At 48.8% G+C, this 19,240-nt stretch overlaps 1 protein-coding gene across 7 annotated transcripts in view; it reads left to right on the top strand.

Moving 5' to 3' along the window:
- Positions 1-1,119: 1,119 nt before the first annotated feature.
- Positions 1,120-19,240, top strand: part of LOC122557988 (AP-2 complex subunit alpha-2-like) — a 102,998-nt gene continuing 84,877 nt past the window's right edge. For 2 of the 7 annotated variants that reach the window (XM_087996813.1, XM_087996808.1), the window contains exons 1-3: positions 1,120-1,203; positions 12,262-12,330; positions 18,083-18,225. In XM_087996813.1, coding sequence (XP_087852939.1) covers positions 1,137-1,203; positions 12,262-12,330; positions 18,083-18,225 — 279 coding nt within the window. In that variant the 5' untranslated portion in view covers positions 1,120-1,136. Of the gene's footprint in view, positions 1,204-12,047; positions 12,331-18,082; positions 18,226-19,240 lie in introns of those variants that run through there. The other 5 variants (XM_087996812.1, XM_087996809.1, XM_087996807.1 and 2 more) reach the window with 4 other exon arrangements.

Raw genomic sequence — 19,240 nt, 5'->3', positions numbered from 1 at the left:
CGGGTGTGTGAGGGGTCGGGGCGGGTGTGTGAGGGTGCGGGCGGGTGTGTGAGGGTGCGGGGCGTGTGTGTGAGGGGTCGGGGCGGGTGTGTGAGGGTGCGGGGCGGGTGTGTGAGGGGTCGGGGTGGGTCTGTGAGGGTGCGGGGCGGGTCTGTGAGGGTGCGGGGCGGGTGTGTGAGGGGTCGGGGTGGGTCTGTGAGGGTGCGGGGCGGGTGTGTGAGGGGTCGGGGTGGGTCTGTGAGGGTGCGGGGCGGGTGTGTGAGGGGTCGGGGCGGGTGTGTGAGGGTGCGGGGCGGGTGTGTGAGGGGTCGGGGTGGGTCTGTGAGGGTGCGGGGCGTGTGTGTGAGGGGTCGGGGCGGGTGTGTGAGGGTGCGGGGCGGGTGTGTGAGGGGTCGGGGTGGGTCTGTGAGGGTGCGGGGCGGGTCTGTGAGGGTGCGGGGCGGGTGTGTGAGGGGTCGGGGTGGGTCTGTGAGGGTGCGGGGCGGGTGTGTGAGGGGTCGGGGTGGGTCTGTGAGGGTGCGGGGCGGGTGTGTGAGGGGTCGGGGCGGGTGTGTGAGGGGTCGGGGCGGGTGTGTGAGGGGTCGGGGTGGGTCTGTGAGGGTGCGGGGCGGGTGTGTGAGGGGTCGGGGTGGGTCTGTGAGGGTGCGGGGCGGGTGTGTGAGGGTGCGGGGCGGGTGTGTGGGGTCGGGGTGGGTCTGTGAGGGTGCGGGGCGGGTCTGTGAGGGGTCGGGGCGGGTGTGTGAGGGGTCGGGGTGGGTCTGTGAGGGGTCGGGGCGGGTGTGTGAGGGGTCGGGGTGGGTGTGTGAGGGTGCGGGGCCGGTGTGTGAGGTGTCGGGGTGGGTGTGTGAGGGTGCGGGGCGGGTGTGTGAGGTGTCGGGGTGGGTCTGTGAGGGTGCGGGGCGGGTCTGTGAGGGTGCGGGGCGGGTCTGTGAGGGGTCGGGGTGGGTCTGTGAGGGTGCGGGGCGGGTCTGTGAGGGGTCGGGGTGGGTCTGTGAGGGTGCGGGGCGGGTGTGTGAGGGTGCGGGGCGGGTGTGTGGGCGGTTGGTGGAGGAGGGGTTTGTTGTGCTTGGCGGGGTTTCCCCGCGAGCGGGCGGGCACGGGCTGTGTGGCGGCGCGAGCTCCCCTCTCCCGGGAAGATGCCGGTTGTGTCGAAAGGTGACGGGATGCGGGGTCTCGCTGTTTTCATCTCGGACATCAGAAACTGTGAGTGACCGGGCCCAGGACTCAAGGCCATTCAACCAGTGTCCAACCGAGAGGGGCCCAGACTCCCGGGTTAGCTCCCCCCATGACCCCCAGGGTTAACTCCCTCAGGCGCCCGCCCACATCCCCGACCCCAGGGTTAACTCCCCTGTGGCAGCTCCAACTCCAAAGTTAACTGCCCCACGACTGCCCCAACCCCAAAAATTAACTCCCCGATGATTCCCCAACCCCAGGGCTAACTCCCTCAGGACCCCGCTCACCCTTCCACCCACAGGGTTAATAGCCTCTGCTATGACTCCCCCAACCCCAAAATTAACACCCACCATGATTCCTCAACCCCAGGATTAATTCCCCCAGGACTCACTGCCCCCCCAATGCCGGAGTTAACTTCTCCATGATCCACCCCGCCTCCAGGGTCAACTGCCCCACTGACCCTCCCACCCCCAGAGTTAGCTCTCCCCCTTCCTGGGTAAAAACAATGCAGTGACGAGAACTACAGTCAGCACTGTAGCTGTGACAAAGAAAAATTCTATACAGCTCCAATATAACCTCTCTGCTCTTACACAGTTGATATCCCATTTTCTTGGTCGGCACAGTGGCGCAGTGGTTAGCACTGCTGCCTCACAGCACCAGAGACCCGGGTTCAATTCCCGCCTCAGGCCACTGACTGTGTGGAGTTTGCACGTTCTTGCGTGGGTTTCCTCTGGGTGCTCCGGTTTCCTCCCACAGTCCAAAGATGTGCAGGTTACGTGAATTGGCCATGCTAAATTGTCTGTAGTGTTAGGTAAGGGGTAAATGTAGGGGGGCATGGGTGGGTTGCGCTTCGGTGGGTCGGTGTGGACTTGTTGGGCTGAAGGGCCTGTTTCCACGCTGTAATGTAATCTAATCTAAATCTAAAATCTACCTTATTAACCTAGCCAGCACCTTCAGGGATTTGTGGCCAATCACCCAAGATTCCTCTGGTCCTCAGCTTCCTAGTGTCTTGCCATTCATTGAGTACTCCTTTCTCTAGTTACTTCTTCCAAAGTGCATCACCTCTCATTTATGAGGGTCAAATTCCACCTGGCACAAAGTGAGGACTGCAAATGCTGCAACCACACATTAATCCCATGTGGTTGCAGTCCACATTAATCTCTCTTGTATCCATTGCACCCGATGTGGTCTCCTCTACATCGGCAAGACAGGATGCCAACTTGTGGATCATTTCAGAGACTTTCTCAGGGACACCAGCACCAACCAACCAACCCCACGGCCCCTGGCTGATCACTTCAACTCCCCGTCCCAATAGACCAAGGACATGAAGGCCCTGGGCCTCCTCCATTGCCAAACCCTAACCACCCTACGCCTGGAAGAAGAACACCACATCTTCCGCCTTGGAACCCTGCAACCACACGGGATTAATATGGATTTCACCAGTTTCCTGTTTCCCCGCCCTCCACCAAATCCCAGTGCCAAGCCTCCAACTCGGTACTGCCCTCTTGACCTGTGCATCGTTTTTCCCATCTATCAGCTCCCTCCTCTTCTCTGATCCGTCATCTTCTCCCCCACCTTTATCTACCTATTGCAATCTCAGCTATCTTCCTCCCCATCTGTGGTGAAACGGTTAAAAATTATGTCCCAATACATGTGTGAATCTAACCGGAATGGAGGTGTTGCTTAGTCCCGTGTGAATCTTATTACACACCTCCCCGTGTGAATCTTCTTATCTGTATGTAACCAGAATGGAATGTGTTTTTTAGCCTTGCTCTGCTGTTCACATGAATGTTTATATCTGGAAAAGAGTATATCAGCTGGAAAAGTCTCCAGTTCGGTGAGTCTGCTCCGGGGTTACGTTTAACCGCCGAGCGTGGGTTGTTGGCAACCGCTCTACGAGAACTGACGGCTCCCAGTTCCGGTAACATGTAGAGTGAGTATAAGCCAGACCCGTTGTAAGTATGAGACCTGGTTGTGGCGACGCTGCGGGGAATAAAATGCTCATATTCTAGCAGACTCGCCTCTTGGTCGTTTGTTCTGTGTCAGACTACTCTCCTACGAACCTGACCTTGAGAATTTTTTAAAACATTTGGCGCTGCGAGCAGGGTCAATCGCAATTGAGGAGAGATTTTGATACAGAACAATGTTTTGGAAAAAGACTAAGAAACCAGAAGAACAAACTGTGGAGGTCCCGACCGTCCCGGGATGGCATGGATGTGGGCATGTACGTGGCAGTTTGTTTGAGAAATGGTGGGGGGCGACCGGAGGAACCCCAGGGTCGCTGCTGTCCACCCTTGAGAGGATCCCAGTCCTGCCGAAGAACCCCTTGCCTGGGGTACAGCGGAGGATGTGGGCATGTCCAAAAAGCTGAAGCGGAGTTAACAGAATTGAATGGGATTGAACTGAACTGAACTGAGTGGAACTGAAGTGAATCAAATTGAACGGAACAAAATGGAACTGAGCTAAATTGAATTGAAATGGATGGAACTGAATTGAACACAATTGAATTGAACTGAACAGACCTGAACTGAGCTGAATTGAACTACACTGAATTGACTGAACTGAAATTAACTGAAACGAATTGAACTGAATTAAGCATAATGTAACACATGTATTGGGCCAAGCAGTGGAATGTGGTGTAAAATTATGTCCCAATACATGTGTGAATCATAATGTAACACATGTATTGGGCCAAGCAGTGGAATGTGGTGAAACGGTTAAAAATTATGTCCCAATACATGTGTGAATCTAACCGGAATGGAGGTGTTGCTTAGTCCCGTGTGAATCTTATTACACACCTCCCCGTGTGAATCTTCTTATCTGTATGTAACCAGAATGGAATGTGTTTTTTAGCCTTGCTCTGCTGTTCACATGAATGTTTATATCTGGAAAAGAGTATATCAGCTGGAAAAGTCTCCAGTTCGGTGAGTCTGCTCCGGGGTTACGTTTAACCGCCGAGCGTGGGTTGTTGGCAACCGCTCTACGAGAACTGACGGCTCCCAGTTCCGGTAACATGTAGAGTGAGTATAAGCCAGACCCGTTGTAAGTATGAGACCTGGTTGTGGCGACGCTGCGGGGAATAAAATGCTCATATTCTAGCAGACTCGCCTCTTGGTCGTTTGTTCTGTGTCAGACTACTCTCCTACGAACCTGACCTTGAGAATTTTTTAAAACACCATCCCCACCCCCCTCCCATTTATCTCTCAGTCCCCTGGCCCAAAAGCTTCATTCCTGATGAAGGGCTTATGCCGGAAATGTCAATTCTCCTGCTCTTCGGATGCTGCTTGACCTGCTGTGCTTTTCCAGCACCACACTCTCGACTCACATTCCACCTGCCACTGATCTGCCCATCTGACCAATTCATTTATATCCTCCTTTAACCTAAACTCTTCCTCCTCACTCAATCTTTGTGTCATCTGCAAATTTATTTATCACTCCCCCACATTTTCATCACTAGCATTTAAGAAAATCACAAGCAGTAAGTGATCCTGCATTGATCCATCCAATCACACAAACACCCTTCTACCACCACGCTTACTTATTGATGGAGCAGATTTGATGGGCTGAGTACTTCTCTTATATTTTATGGTGTTAAGTCATGATTGTGATTGAATACACTTCATTGCTGGAGGTGCCAGGTAAAGGAGTTGACCCCGACTGAACGTTACAGACTGGCACTTTCCAAGGTCCAGGACTACGTGCTGAGGGACCCAGTAAAGCTTGGCGCAGCTACCACCAAGGTGCAGTGGGAAAAGGTCACTGTCTGTGGTCCTTCTGCCAAAGTTAAATAGGGGTCGGCTCAGTTATCGGACCCTCGCAGTGCTCAAATGCATGTAAATATAGTCCTGTTCAAGTGTAAGAAATGCCTTTGGTTTGTTTATTGGACAGCGTCAAATTCCTGTATTTGTTTGTTTGTTTGATATGCTACTGCACAAATCTGAACTTTGTTTGTGACTGTGTATGTATAAATTTACTATTTATGAATAAAATATATTTTTGAAACTAAAAAAAGCCTGGAGGAGCTGGATTGTTAGAATCCACATTTTTAACTCCCATGTCCCAGCATCAGATGTCCGGATCTTCCTGGGAAGTTATGCACAGCTGAGAAGGGGGCAGCAGTGACTGAGTGGACCCCTTTGGAATCTGGACCTGAAAGCATCAGGTCAAGGTAATCCTGAAGGTGGACGCTAGTGGGAGCATCCTGTGAATCTGGAAGGCAGGTACAATCAGAAGGAGCCGAGGCTAGCTGATTTGCGCAGGAGAGCCAAGAGTGTGCTGAACGTGTGGGGGATCAGGGCACATGGCAGCAGATTGTAAAGTGACCCTCTGCAGGAACTGTGAACAGGAGGGCCACCTGCTAAGGACTACAAGGAGTCAAAGAGCTGCAATCTGTACAAGGCCTGCCCAAGGTGAGGGAGGGGTATGTGTGTGCTATGTATGTTTAGATGGTCGTAAATGGCAAAATGAGCAAAGGACAGAAAGGTGCCACCCTCCAGCAAGCAAACCAAATCAAGGGGCACCCAGAAGGAGGGACAAGCCGGAGAGGAGTCCTAGAGATGTACAGCACGGACCTCCATTTGAACAGATCGAGTCAATGGAGGAGGAGGAAACCAAGGAGGTGGGAGAATGGATACTGGTAAGAAACAACCCCAAAAGGAAAATACTTTGAGCCACCTGGTTCCACAGAAAAGTGTTAAGAGGAAGCTGCATGATGGACACACCAGCAGCTCCTCTGATGATGAAGATATCATGATAATGATGCAGAGATGGCCACCACCAAAACAAAAGAGGCACAGCACCATGAGTGAGGAGGACAGGAGCAACCCCCAACCCAACAATGCTGTACGTCGCAAGGGGCCTGGTGAAGTCAACCTCTTGCCACTGAGAATCAAGGGGTACCCAACTGCACCACAGCTCCAAGCAACTGAAAACAGAAATGCTGCAAATAAGGAGCAGAGCACGATAGTACCTCAGTCAGACTCAAAACTGCACCTTCCTGGCTTCTTTCTTGCCCCGATGACACTGGATCAGGGCAGTTGCCCCAGGTAGGAACAGGACTGAGAGTGTCCAACAGTCTGACCACACCGCATGGATGCAGGAAATCCCCTAGTGATAAGACTGCGGATGAACGGACATTGGGTCTGTGGGTAAATCTATGAACACTCAAAATGGGTTTTAGAATTGTCAGTATTAATGTGTGTAGTGTTAAAACACGACACAATGTGTTTCCATGTTGACTTACCTTGCCAGCATCAAAGAGGGCCTCTTGTATCTGCACAAATGCAGAGTTTTTTACATGGTGTCCCTGTGGACATAGTCCATCTTTGACCTCCAGGTGAAATGGAAGATAGTTCGGGTAACCGCTATGTGCAGTTTTAGGAAATAAGCCAAACCTGCACCATGTACAACACTGTGTATAGCTCACACCTGATGACCAGATTTTTACCTGCAATGGAGAGGGATCAGTGCTCCCATTTGCCCAGTTTCTGCCTCACCTTGGTAATATGCTACTCCCAGGTTTTTATGCACACTCAGACCCCTCCACACTGTATTCACAGCATCTTCAGATAATGTGACCTGACGGTGAAAGGGGTAAAGGATTGGTCAGCCCAGTTCCCAAAGAATATAGTCTTACTCTTGCCTCAATTTACCTTGGCTCCTAAGGCCAGTTTGAACCTGTCACAGATGTTCATGAGTTTATGCACGGACAGCGGATCCAAGCAGAATATGGCAGCTTCATGCATGTACAGGGAGGTTTTGACCTGCAGGCCTCTACTGCCCTGAATAGTCACCCCTCACACCCTTCCTGGTGGACTTAGCAGAAGGGTCTAAACAAACAAGACAGGAGAGACTAAGCAGCATTGCCTGACTGCGATCTGATCAGGAAGCTTTCTGATTCCAACGCTGAGACAGCACTATTGATGTTGGTGTAGAGCAGTTGGATCCTTGCAAATTCTTTCCCCAAAGCCCATTTTGGAGAACACATCATTAGAGTAGGAGTGCAATATCCTGTCAAAGACTTTCTTCTGGTCCATGCTGTGAGGCCGGCGTCCACTCATCTGTCCTATACATACGTGATTGTATCCCTGAGGTGCATGAGGCTGTCAGAGAGCATTCTGTCAGTAAAGCACAGGTTTGATCGGGGTGAATCATTGATCCCACAGCAGACCTGACCCGATTGGTGATGAATTTTGAGGATTTTGTAATCCACATTAATCAGTGAAATTGGTTTTCAAATTATGATTTTCCCCTCCTCCCCCTTCCGCTTGTGGATGAGGGCGATGATATTTTCCCTCACAGATTTGCGTATGTTACCTGTTGTATTCCTCCAGCAGGTCGTGGCCAATCAGATTACATAGAGCTGAATACAACTTGATTGGTAAGCTGTCACCTCTGGGAGCTTTACTCTTCTGAAAGGACACAAGGGCCTTGGTCACCTCATCCAAAGATAACAGTTGGCCCAGCCTCTTATGCATGCTGTGGTCTAAGACTATCATGATAGAGATCAGGAATGACTGGAAGACCGCTGTGGGCTTAGTGTCATACAAGCTGACAGAAAATGATTTGCTGATCCTTAGGACATCAAACTAACATGACATGACCAAGCCATCTTCCTTCAGGCTGCTGATCAAGAGCTCTCTCTGTGTACTTTCTGGAAGAAGAAATGTAAGCACATCTTCTTCTGCTCCACAGAGCAGACCCTGGGCTGGAATATTATCTTGGAAGCCTCCAAAACACAGAGCAAGGTTTGCTGGCTCATCACATCCTGTAGATTCTCTTTGACACCAATGCCTATCATCTGCTGTAGGAGTAGCTTCTGCAGCTTTTCTGGAGTTTGGACAGCTTTCCCTGTCCCTCTCTCTCTCACTCTCACTTTCTAAATACCTTCGAGGATGAATAACCTCTTGATGTTCCCCTTGATTATTTCCCTCTAGTCCATCTCCGAGATGTCTTTGATATTTGGTGGTGTGACTAGAGTTTCTGGGCATGTTGTATCTACTTGTTTGGGTTTGTTGCTTAAGAATTGGTGGAATGTGTTTATCGGGTACTTGTTCTTCTTGAATACGCTGTATAGGTATTTTTCTTCTGCTGCTCATAGTTCTTGGGTGCTGCAGTGTGTTATGGCCCATTTAAGTAATGTCCTGATAGCTCCATTTGTGGGTGTTGGAATGATTGCTTCTGTAATTAAGTATCTGGTCTGTGTGTGCTGCTTTCCTGTAGACGCTGGTTGAAGTTCCCATTAACTGTTCATTCCACTGTGACATCTAGGAAGGGACATCTGTTGTTGTTCTCCTCCTCTTGTGAAATTTATGCCAGTAAGGATATTGTTGATGATGTTGTCGGTTTCCTGTAATTTGTTCCATTTTGTGATGACAAAGGTGTCATCCATGTAGCGGACCCAAAGTTTGGGTTGAATCGTAGGGAGGGCTGTTTATTCAAGTCTCTGCATTCCTGCTTCTGCTAAGAAGCTAGATTTTGGCGATCCCAATTGAAGTGGGTAGTGAGGCACAGGTCTACTAGCTTGAGGATGTTGTCCTTGCTGCTGAGTTTGGTGCTGTTTGGTGTTTGTGTCCTTGATTCATCTAGTAGTGCAAAGGAGAAAGTGAGGACTGCAGTTGCTGGAGATCAGAGCTGAAAAATGTGTTGCTGGAAAAGCGCAGCAGGTCAGGCAGCATCCAAGGAGCAGGAGAATCGACGTTTCGAGCATAAGCCCTACTTCAGGAATGAGGAAGGTGTGCCAAGCAAGCTAAGATAAAAGGTAGGGAGGAGGGACTTGGGGGAGGGGCGTTAAGAATCCGGTAGGTGGAAGGAGGTTAAGGTGAGGGTGATAGGCCGGAGAGGGGGTGGGGGCGGAGAGGTCGGGAAGAAGATTGCAGGTCAAGAAGGCGGTGCAGAGTCCGAGGTTTGGGACTGAGATAAGGTGGGGGGAGGGGAAATGAGGAAGCTGGAGAAATCTGCATTCATCCCTTGTGGTTGGAGGGTTCCTAGGCGGAGGATGAGGTGCTCTTCCTCCAGGCGTCGTGTTGCCATGGTCTGGCGATGGAGGAGGCCAAGGACCTGCATGTCCTTGGCGGAGTGGGAGGGGGAGTTAAAGTGTTCAGCCACAGGGCGGTTGGGTTGGTTGGTGCGGGTGTCCTAGAGGTGTTCTCTGAAACGTTCCGCAAGTAGGCGGCCTGTCTCCCCAATGTAGAGGAGGCCACATCATGTGCAGCGGATGCAGTAAATGATGTGTGTGGAGGTGCAGGTGAATTTGTGATGGATATGGAAGGATCCCTTGTGGCCTTGGAGGGAAGTGAGGGGGGGAGGTGTGGGCGCAAGGTTGCATGGGAAGATGCCGGGAGTGGAGGTTGGGTTGGTGGGGGGTGTGGACCTGACAAGGGAGTCGCGGAGGGAGTGGTCTTTCTGGAACGCTGATAGGGGAGGGAAATATATCCTTGGTGGTGGGTCTGTTTGGGGGTGGCAGAAATGACGAAGGATGATACGATGTATCTGGAGGTTGGTGGGGTGGTAGGTGAAGACCAGTGGGGTTCTGTCCTGGTGGCGATTGGAGGGGCGGGGTTTAAGGGTGGAGGAGTGGGAAGTGGAGGAGATGCGGTGGAGGGCATCGTCAACCACGTCTGAGGGGAAATTGCGGTCTTTGAAGAAGGAGGCCATCTGGGTTGTTCGGTATTTGAATTGGTCCTCCTGGGAGCAGATGCAGCGGAGGCGAAGGAATTGGGAATATGGGATGGCATTTTTAAAGGGGGCAGGGTGGAAGGTGGTGTAATCTAGGTAGCTGTGGGAGTTGGTCGGTTAATAGTAAATGTCCTTGTTGAGTCGGTCGCCCGAGATAGAAATGGAGAGGTCTAGGAAGGGGAGGGAGGAGTCTGAGATGGTCTTGTTCCCCTTAGTCCAAGAACTCCCCATCTACGTTCGGGACACCACCTACACCCTCCACCTCCTCCATGATTTTCGCTTCCCCGGCTCCCAACGCCTTATCTTCACCATGGACATCCAGCCTCTATACACCTCCATCCCCCATCACGAAGGCCTCAAAGCCCTCCGCTTCTTCCTTTCCCACAGACCCAACCAGTACCCTTCTACTGACACCCTCCTGCAACTGACTGAACTGATCCTCACTCTGAACAACTTCTCTTTCCAATCCTCCCACTTCCTCCAAACCAAAGGATTAGTCATGGGCACCCGCATGGGCCCCAGCTATGCCTGCCACTTCGTCGGATATGTGGAATTGTCCATCTTCCGCAGCTACACTAGCACCACCCCCCAACTTTTCCTCCGCTACATCAATGACTGTATCGGTGCTACCCCGTGCCCAAATGAGGAGGTTGAACAGGTCATCTACTTTACTAACACCTTCCACCCGACCTCAAATTTACCTGGACCATCTCAGACTCCTCCCTCCCCTTCCTAGACCTCTCCATTTCTATCTCGGGCGACCGGCACAACACGGACATTTACTATAAACCGACAAACTCCCACAGCTACCTAGATTACACCGCCTCCCACCCTGCCCCCTGTAAAAACACCATCCCATATTCCCAATTCCTTCGCCTCCGCTGCATCTGCTCCCAGGAGGACCAATTCCAATACCGAACAACCCAGATGGCCTCCTTCTTCAAAGACCGCAATTTCCCCTCAGACGTGGTTGACGATGCTCTCCACCGCATCTCCTCCACTTCTCGCTCCTCCACCCTTGAACCCCGCCCCTCCAATCGCCACCAGGACAGAACCCCACTGGTCCTCACCTACCACCCCACCAACCTCCAGATACATCGTATCATCCTTCGTCATTTCCGCCACCTCCAAACAGACCCCATCACCAAGGATATATTTCCCTCCCCTCCCCTCCCCTATCAGCGTTCCAGAAAGACCACTCCCTCCGCGACTCCCTCGTCAGGTCCACACCCCCCACCAACCCAACCTCCACTCCCGGCATCTTCCCATGCAACCGCAAGAAATGCAAAACTTGCGCCCACACCTCCCCCCCTCACTTCCCTCCAAGGCCCCAAGGGATCCTTCCATTTCTATCACAAATTCACCTGCACCTCCACACACATCATTTACTGCATCCGCTGCACATGATGTGGCCTCCTCTACATTGGGGAGTCAGGCCGCCTACTTGCAGAACGTTTCAGAGAACACCTCTGGGACACCCGCACCAACCAACCCAATCTCCCACTCCGCCAAGGACATACAGGTCCTTGGCCTCCTCCATCACCAGACCATGGCAACACGACACCTGGAGGAAGAGCGCCTCATCTTCCGCCTAGGAACCCTCCAACCACAAGGGATGAATGCAGATTTCTCCAGCTTCCTCATTTCCCCACCCTCCACCTTATCTCAGTTCCAATCCTCGGACTCAGCACCGCCTTCTTGACCTGCAATCTTCTTCCCGACCTCTCCGTCCCCACCCCCTCTCCGGCCTATCACCCTCACCTCAACCTCCTTCCACCTATCGCTTTCCCAACGCCCCTCCCCCAAGTCCCTCCTCCCTACCTTTTACCTTAGCCTGCTTGGCACACCTTCCTCATTCCTGAAGAAGGGCTTATGCCCGAAACGTCGATTCTCCTGCTCCTTGGATGCTGCCTGACCTGCTTCGCTTTTCCAGCAACACATTTTTCAGCTCATCTAGTAGTGCAGTCAGTGTTTATGTGGCTGGAATGAAGTGTTTAGCCAGTATGACTGATGTGAATGTTGCCAAGCAGCAGGGAGAGTGCTGAACGATGGCCAGACACTTGCTGTTTACTGCAGAAGCAGGATTAACAGCCAGTTCTTTGCTCCACTTGGTGCTTTGCCTTTGACACAAGACCCTGATAGGGAAACCTCTTTCGAAAAGAACTTATGACGGTGTGTACAACTGCTGGTCATTCATTCTCTCATCACTAACTGTGTCCGAGCAGTGGGAGCAGCAGATGGATTACAAAATCAAAAGTTTAAGATGAAATCTCATTCCACCCCCAAGCATTGTGTTCAATCTTACCCTGCAGATTTCCCACATGTACACATGAGATTCAGTAATGTTTGTGTTGAAGTTCATTGTGCACATTCCACTTGAACAAGTATTTAGCCTTGTAATCTCACTCACAGGCAAAAGCAAAGAAGCGGAAATAAAGCGAATCAACAAAGAATTGGCAAATATCCGTTCCAAGTTTAAAGGTAAGGATTCAGTGCAGAGAATGAGAGTAGAATAGAGAGTATTGTAATGCACCAGTAACTTCAAAAGCAAGCGTTCAAATTGGAACTAGCACAAGGAAAAGAATGGTCCCCAGGAAAGATACAGATTTTTCTGGAAGTTGTTCTGGGCCAAAAGTGGTCCCAAGCCCCTCTGGTGTGGTCGTCTCTGCATATGCTCTCTATTGATTTGATTAGCTTTAATTGAGAACTCCGTGCTACTCATAATTTCATTCACATCTGGTGCTGAACGATGGGATATCGGAAAAATCACCCACAGGGGTTAGACACAGAGTAAATCTTCTTCTACTGTCTTAAAGTGAAAGTAGCGCTCCCTCTGCACTGTCCCCATCAAACACTCCAAGGACATGTACAGTACAGGGTTAGAAATGGAGTAAAGCTCCCCTGACAATACCCTCATCAAATGCTCCCAGGTAGCACTCCCAGGACAGGTACAGACAGTGTTAGATAGAGTTGTTAGGTTCTTTTCCTGAGGTTTCACACATGAGATGCAATTTGCACACACCAACTTCTGCAAAAAATTAGAGTTTATTAAAGCTTGTACAAGCTCGGTGACCCCTTTGACCCTCTTCGCAAGCACGTGAAGTTGAGTCAAAGAGGCCAAGAACAAAGAAAACACATCCTCTTTATATAGGTCAGTTGGTCATGCTCACAGATATTCTGCCACTCCCCCCACAGTCACTTGCCACTCAAGACAACCTCCAGCCACTCCCTCATAGTTACATGTTACTCCAGGTACAATGGTAGGATGAGATCATCCTCAGAGATAATGGAAATGTAAATGCCCTAATCATGGGAATCATTATGCAGACAATGTAGGTGTGACATATCTAACGTTGGGGGATGGCTAGAAAGTATTTCTGAAGGGAAAAGATTGAATGATAGTTTAATTTGATATTGGAGGAGGAGTAGTAGCAAATGACTGTCTAATTGGACTGGGAGTCATCTGCATTCTTGCATGAATGTTGTCCCACCCACTTCCAGAATGTTCAGTCAATGCAGTTCAACTCTAATATTACATTAATATCTAGAGAGATATTCCAATTTAATCTTTTAACATTACGGAGTAACGTTACCTCAATTCTTTTAAATACGATGTAAAGGTCTCTCAGCACTGTTCTCATCAGACACTCCCAGCTAGGTCCAGCACAGGATTAAAAACGTGCGTGACACTCTGTCTACTCTTTTAAATGAAAAGTAAAGTTCTCTGTATACTTTTCCCATCAAATACACCCTGAAGAGTGACAGCACAAGAGTTAGATACAGAATAAAGCTGCCTCTATTCTTTTAAACTGAAATTAAAGCTCACTCCACACTGTCCTCATCAAATACTCAGCACAGGTACAGAACAAGGTTAGATACAGAGTAAAGTTTCCACGAATCTTTTAAACTGAAGGTAAAGCACTTTTGACACTGTCTTCATCAAACCTTCAATTTGCATGTGGCTCAGGTAATAATCTCGAGATTATAATATTTGAGGTTCTGGTTTTCAATTGAGTGCACAGCTCCTCATACTTGTGCAGGTCTTCCATTTTAGTTATTTTATTAGTAGGTATATGAAGCACAACAACTGTATCCTTTCCTTCCCATTGCAAGTCCTTTCCATCCCTGAGCAGGTATCTCAAACCTTGCCACCAGGTAGGCAACACAACCATCCAGACTCGTGCTCCCTGCAGCATGGTGTCACCCATTTCTCCCTTCCAGCTCCCCCTACCTTCACTTTACTGTAACCTACCACTACATTTCTTATTGCTCCCATGACATGAAAGGCTTCCTGTACCAAAGTGACATGACCAATGAGCTCATCCACCCTGCAACTCCCATTCTCATCCAAACAGGCTGAGAAAGCCACTAACCGATTGGACAGTTCCAGAGACTGACACTCCTGCTCTTGTTCCCTATGTTTTCCTTACTTCGTTCAACCGCAGTCACACCATCCTGTCCCTGACCATTGAAAAAAATCAGAAGACCCTATCCTTTGTGGTGTGACTGTCTCCTAGTGCAAAAAATCCAAGTAACATTCCCCATCCCAGATGCGTCACAGTATTTGTTGTTCAGCCTCCACCTTATTAAATCTGAGCTGGAGTTGCTCAAACCTCCAACAGTTACTGCAGACATGGATTACAATAGAATCCAGGAGCACATTACTGATACTGCCTATCTTAATGGGTTTTAACAGTTTAATTGTATTATTCATGTAAAATTTATGTTTTTACATATTTTATTAATTTTACCACCAAATGGATATTGGTTAAAATTTAAGAATAGATAAGACCGTAAATGTTAAACTCATCCAATAGCTAGCTCCTTTCTCTGGCTTAGATCAAGAACCAATTCCAATCAGCTTCAGTGAATTTAGCTCTTATCTCAAACTACTTTCCTCAGAGTTATCATCTGGCCCCCTTGTCTATGTGATGCTGCCTGCTTTTCACAAGTCACACGTGTCCATACTCCCTAATTGCCTGGATGAGTGCAGCTCTAACAAATCTCAAGTAACTTGATACCGTCCAGGACAAAGTAGCTCTTTGATTAGAACTCAGAGATCTTCAATATTTACTCCCATCAGCATGGCAGCACAGTGGCAGCAATATATATGAAAAGCAGTGTTATTGAAGGGGTCAGGGATAGTGAGGTGATCAGGAAGAGTGAGGTGTATGAGACACTGTTAGCAAGGGCATCAGGGAGGATGAGGTGTATGAGACACTGTTAGCAAGGGCATCAGGGAGGATGAGGTGTATGAGACACTTAGCAAGGGCATCAGGGAGGATGAGGTGTATGAGACACTTAGCAAGGGGATCAGGGAGGGTGAGGTGTATGATACACTGTTGGTGAGGGGATCGGGAGGGCAAGGTGTATGAGACACTTCGTGAAGGGATCAGGGAGAGCAAGGTGTATGAGATATTGTTAGTGAGGTAATCAGGGAGGGAAAAGTGTCTGAGACATTGTTAGTGAGGGGATCAGGGAGAGTGAGGGGAACAAGGGAGCTTGTTCAAGGAGCAACTATTGAGTGTCCTTGATAAGTACGTACCCATCAGGCAGGGAGGAAAGGGTCGTGTGAGGGAGCCGTGGTTTAATAAGGAATTGGAATCCCTTGTTAAAAGGAAGAGGGCGGCCTATGTAAAGATGAGGCGTGAAGGTTCAATTGGGGCGATTGAGAGTTATAAGGTAGCCAGGAAGGACCTGAAGAGAGAGCTAAGAGCAGCAAGGAGGGGACATGAAAGGTCCTTAGTTGGTAGGATTAGGGAAAACCCTAAGGCTTTCTATAGGTATGTCAGGAATAAAAGAATGACTAGCGTAGGAATCGGTCCAGTCAAGGATAGTAGTGGGAAGTTGCGTGTGGAGGCTGAAGAGATTGGGGAGACATTGAATGAATACTTTTCGTCAGTATTCAATCAGGAACAGGACATTGTTGTCAATGTGAGTACTGAGTCACAATTAAGTAGAATGGATGGCTTTGAGGTATGTAGAGAAGAGGTGTTGGAAATTCTGGAAAGGGTGAAAATAGATAAGTCCTCTGGGCCTGATGGCATTTATCCTAGGATTCTCTGGGAAGCAAGGGAGGAGATTGCAGAGCCATTGGCCTTGATTTTTATGTCCTCGTTGTCTACAGGAGTAGTGCCAGAAGATTGGAGGCTAGCAAATGTGGTTCCCTTGTTCAAGAAGGGGAGTAGGGATAACCCTAGTAACTATAGGCCGGTGAGTCTCACTTCTGTTGTGGGCAAAATCTTAGAGAGAATTGTAAGGGATAGGATTTATGAACATCTGGATAGGAATAATGTGATCAAGGATAGTCAGCATGGTTTTGTGAAGGGCAGGTCGTGCCTCACAAACCTTATTGAATTCTTTGAGAAGGTGACTAAGGAGGTGGACGAGGGGAAAGCGGTAGAGGTGGTGTATATGGATTTTAGTAAGGCGTTTGATAAGGTTCCCCATGGTAGACTACTGCAAAAAATACGGAGGTATGGCATTGAGGGTGAGTTGGAGGTTTGGATTAGGAGTTGGCTGGCTGGAAGAAGACAGAGGGTAGTAGTTGATGGCAAAGGTTCATTTTGGAGTGCCGTCACTAGCGGTGTTCCGCAAGGATCTGTTTTGGGACCATTGCTGTTTGTCATTTTTATAAATGACCTGGAGGAGGGGTTAGAAGGTTGGGTGAGCAAGTTTGCGGATGATACAAAAGTCGGAGGAGTTGTAGACAGTGAGGAAGGATGTGGCAGGTTACAGCGGGATATAGATAAGCTGCAGAACTGGGCAGAAAGGTGGCAAATGGAGTTCAATGTAGCTAAGTGTGAGGTGATTCACTTTGGTAAGAGTAATAAAAAGATGGGGTACTGGGCTAATGGACGGATACTTGGTAGTGTGGATGAGCAGAGGGATCTTGGTGTCCATGTACACAGATCTTTGAAAGTTGCCACCCAGGTAAATAGTGTGGTGAGGAAGGCATATGGCGTACTGGCTTTTATTGGTAGAGGAATTGAGTTCCGGAGTACTGAGGTCATGTTGCAGTTGTATAAGACTCTGGTGCGGCCGCATCTGGAGTATTGTGTGCAGTTTGGTCGCCATACTATAGGAAGGATGTGGAGGCACTGGAACGGGTGTAGAGGAGGTTTACCAGGATGTTGCCTGGTATGGAAGGAAGATCGTATGAGGAAAGGCTGAGGCACTTGGGGTTGTTTTCATTGGAGAAAAGAAGGTTTAGGGGTGACTTGATAGAGGTGTACAAGATGATTAGGGGTTTAGATAGGGTCGACAGTGAGAATCTTTTTCCACGTATGGAGTCAGCTATTACAAGGGGGCATAGCTTTAAATTAAGGGGGGGTAGGTATAGGACAGATGTTAGGGGTAGGTTCTTTACTCAGCGAGTCGTGAGTTCATGGAATGCCCTGCCAGTAGCAGTGGTGGACTCTCCCTCATTATGGGCATTTAAGCGGGCATTGGATAGGCATATGGAGGATAGTGGGCTAATATAGGTTAGGTGGGCTTGGATCGGCGCAACATCGAGGGCCGAAGGGCCTGTACTGCGCTGTATTCTTCTATGTTCTATGTTCTAACAAGAAGGGTCAGGTGTGTGAGATACTGTTAGGGCATCAGGGACAGTGCAGTGTATGAGACAGTTAGAGGATCAGGATGAGCGAGGTATGTGAGTTACTGTTAGTGAGGGGTTCAAGGATGTATGAGACAGACGGGATCAGGGAGGGTGAGATGTATGAGACATTGTCAGCGAGGGGATCAGGGTGGATGAGGTGTACGAGACACTTAATGAGGGGATCAGGGAGAGCATGGTGTATAAGACACTGTTCATGAGGAATATAAATCATGAAGGTTTAAGAGGCTTTGGGACTCTTGGTGGCAGGTTTTCACTTTGTTGCAACTACCTATGGAATTTGCATTTCTTAATATCATTGGGAACCTGCCAACATGCTGCCAGCCTGGCCCTTTCTGGTCTGTGGAGGTTTGGAATGTGGTCCAAGGTAGAGGTCAATGTATTGTTGCTGTGGCCATCTGGTGTAAGGGGCTCTTGCTGGGAGTTGTGCACCTTCTGGTATTTGGACTTGTATAATTTACATTTTTTCCCTATTTTTATGTGCATTTTTACAGTCAGGTTAACCAGGACACCGCATTCACATCTTCCTCTTGTTTTTCAGGTACTGACTTGTCTGGTAAGTTAATATGTTTCACAATGACCTGTTTGTGAAATGTTGCTTTCTTTGATTTGTAGGTGACAAAACATTGGATGGCTACAGCAAGAAAAAATATATCTGCAAACTTCTGTTTATCTTCCTCCTTGGTCATGACATTGATTTTGGTCACATGGAAGCAGTTAACCTACTTAGTTCGAATAAATATACAGAGAAGCAAATTGTAAGTGGGACAGCAGTCACTGCCTTATTATGCCTTATACAGATTGTCATCACAGTAATAATACTAAGCACAACAGGAACACTGTCGTTATAAACATGGCACTGAATGGTAGTATTTGGCAGGGAATCTGTACCTACAAGTCCAAGGTGGCATTTTGTGTGGGCATGCTTGATTGTGATTATTCCTGTTGCTTAGATTTCTGCTCTGCTGTGAATCCACAGGGAAATGCCTGTCCTTTTTCTACTTGTTCACTTTGTGACAATGTGGTTTTACATTTGGCTCTTGCAAGTCGAAAACCACATGCGGAAAGGTCAAGGCAGTAAGGTGAAGATGAGACTGATATACAATCACGTGAGCTTTTTGATGCATTTCTTGTGCTGGGTTACCTTGTTGGATGAAGGTTAACAGTCCTGTATACAAGCTTTGCCCATTTAGCCTAATCCTTGTGCACAGAAAGCCTTATAAACAGACGTCAGACCGATTCTGCAGCTCTCGTGGATCATCCTCCTGACTGTTTTATAGACAGAGAGGAAAGTGTAAATAACAAGAGGCGATAAAAGGAAAACCTTTTCCTGCAGCAAGTGTTTAAGATCTAGAATGCATGGCCTGAGAGTTGATTCATTCATAGTTTTCAAAGGGTGTTGGATGATTAGCTAAAGAGAAAACATTAATAGGGTTACAGTGAAAATGTGGGTGACTGAGACTAATTGAGAGTGTTGAAACAAGTTAGCATTGACCCAGCCAGTCGAATGGTATCCTATGCTGTGGCATTTTGTGATTCTTTCTTTGCTGTTTTTCTCACTGTGGTAACGTAAATGTCCAAGAGATTTTAGTGTGGGGTAATAGAAACATGTGGCATGACTGTTGATGCCTGCTTGTGCTGGACACAATAATGGCTTGAGATTAGCTTGTACTTCTGAGGTGTTCTGTCCGAGTCTGTGCTCCCACTCCCAAACTGTCTCTTTTGCTGTCACCTGCTGTCCCCCTACCCTGTCCCAAATTCAATAAGTGTAGC

The sequence above is a fragment of the Chiloscyllium plagiosum genome, unplaced genomic scaffold, assembly GCF_037043375.1.
Source record: "Chiloscyllium plagiosum isolate Xiang-an unplaced genomic scaffold, Cpla_swu_hap1 HiC_scaffold_18, whole genome shotgun sequence".
NCBI classification, from domain to species: Eukaryota; Metazoa; Chordata; class Chondrichthyes; order Orectolobiformes; family Hemiscylliidae; genus Chiloscyllium; species Chiloscyllium plagiosum.
The sequence above is the reverse complement of the archived record's forward strand: the minus strand, read 5'-3'. Positions and strand labels throughout refer to the sequence as shown.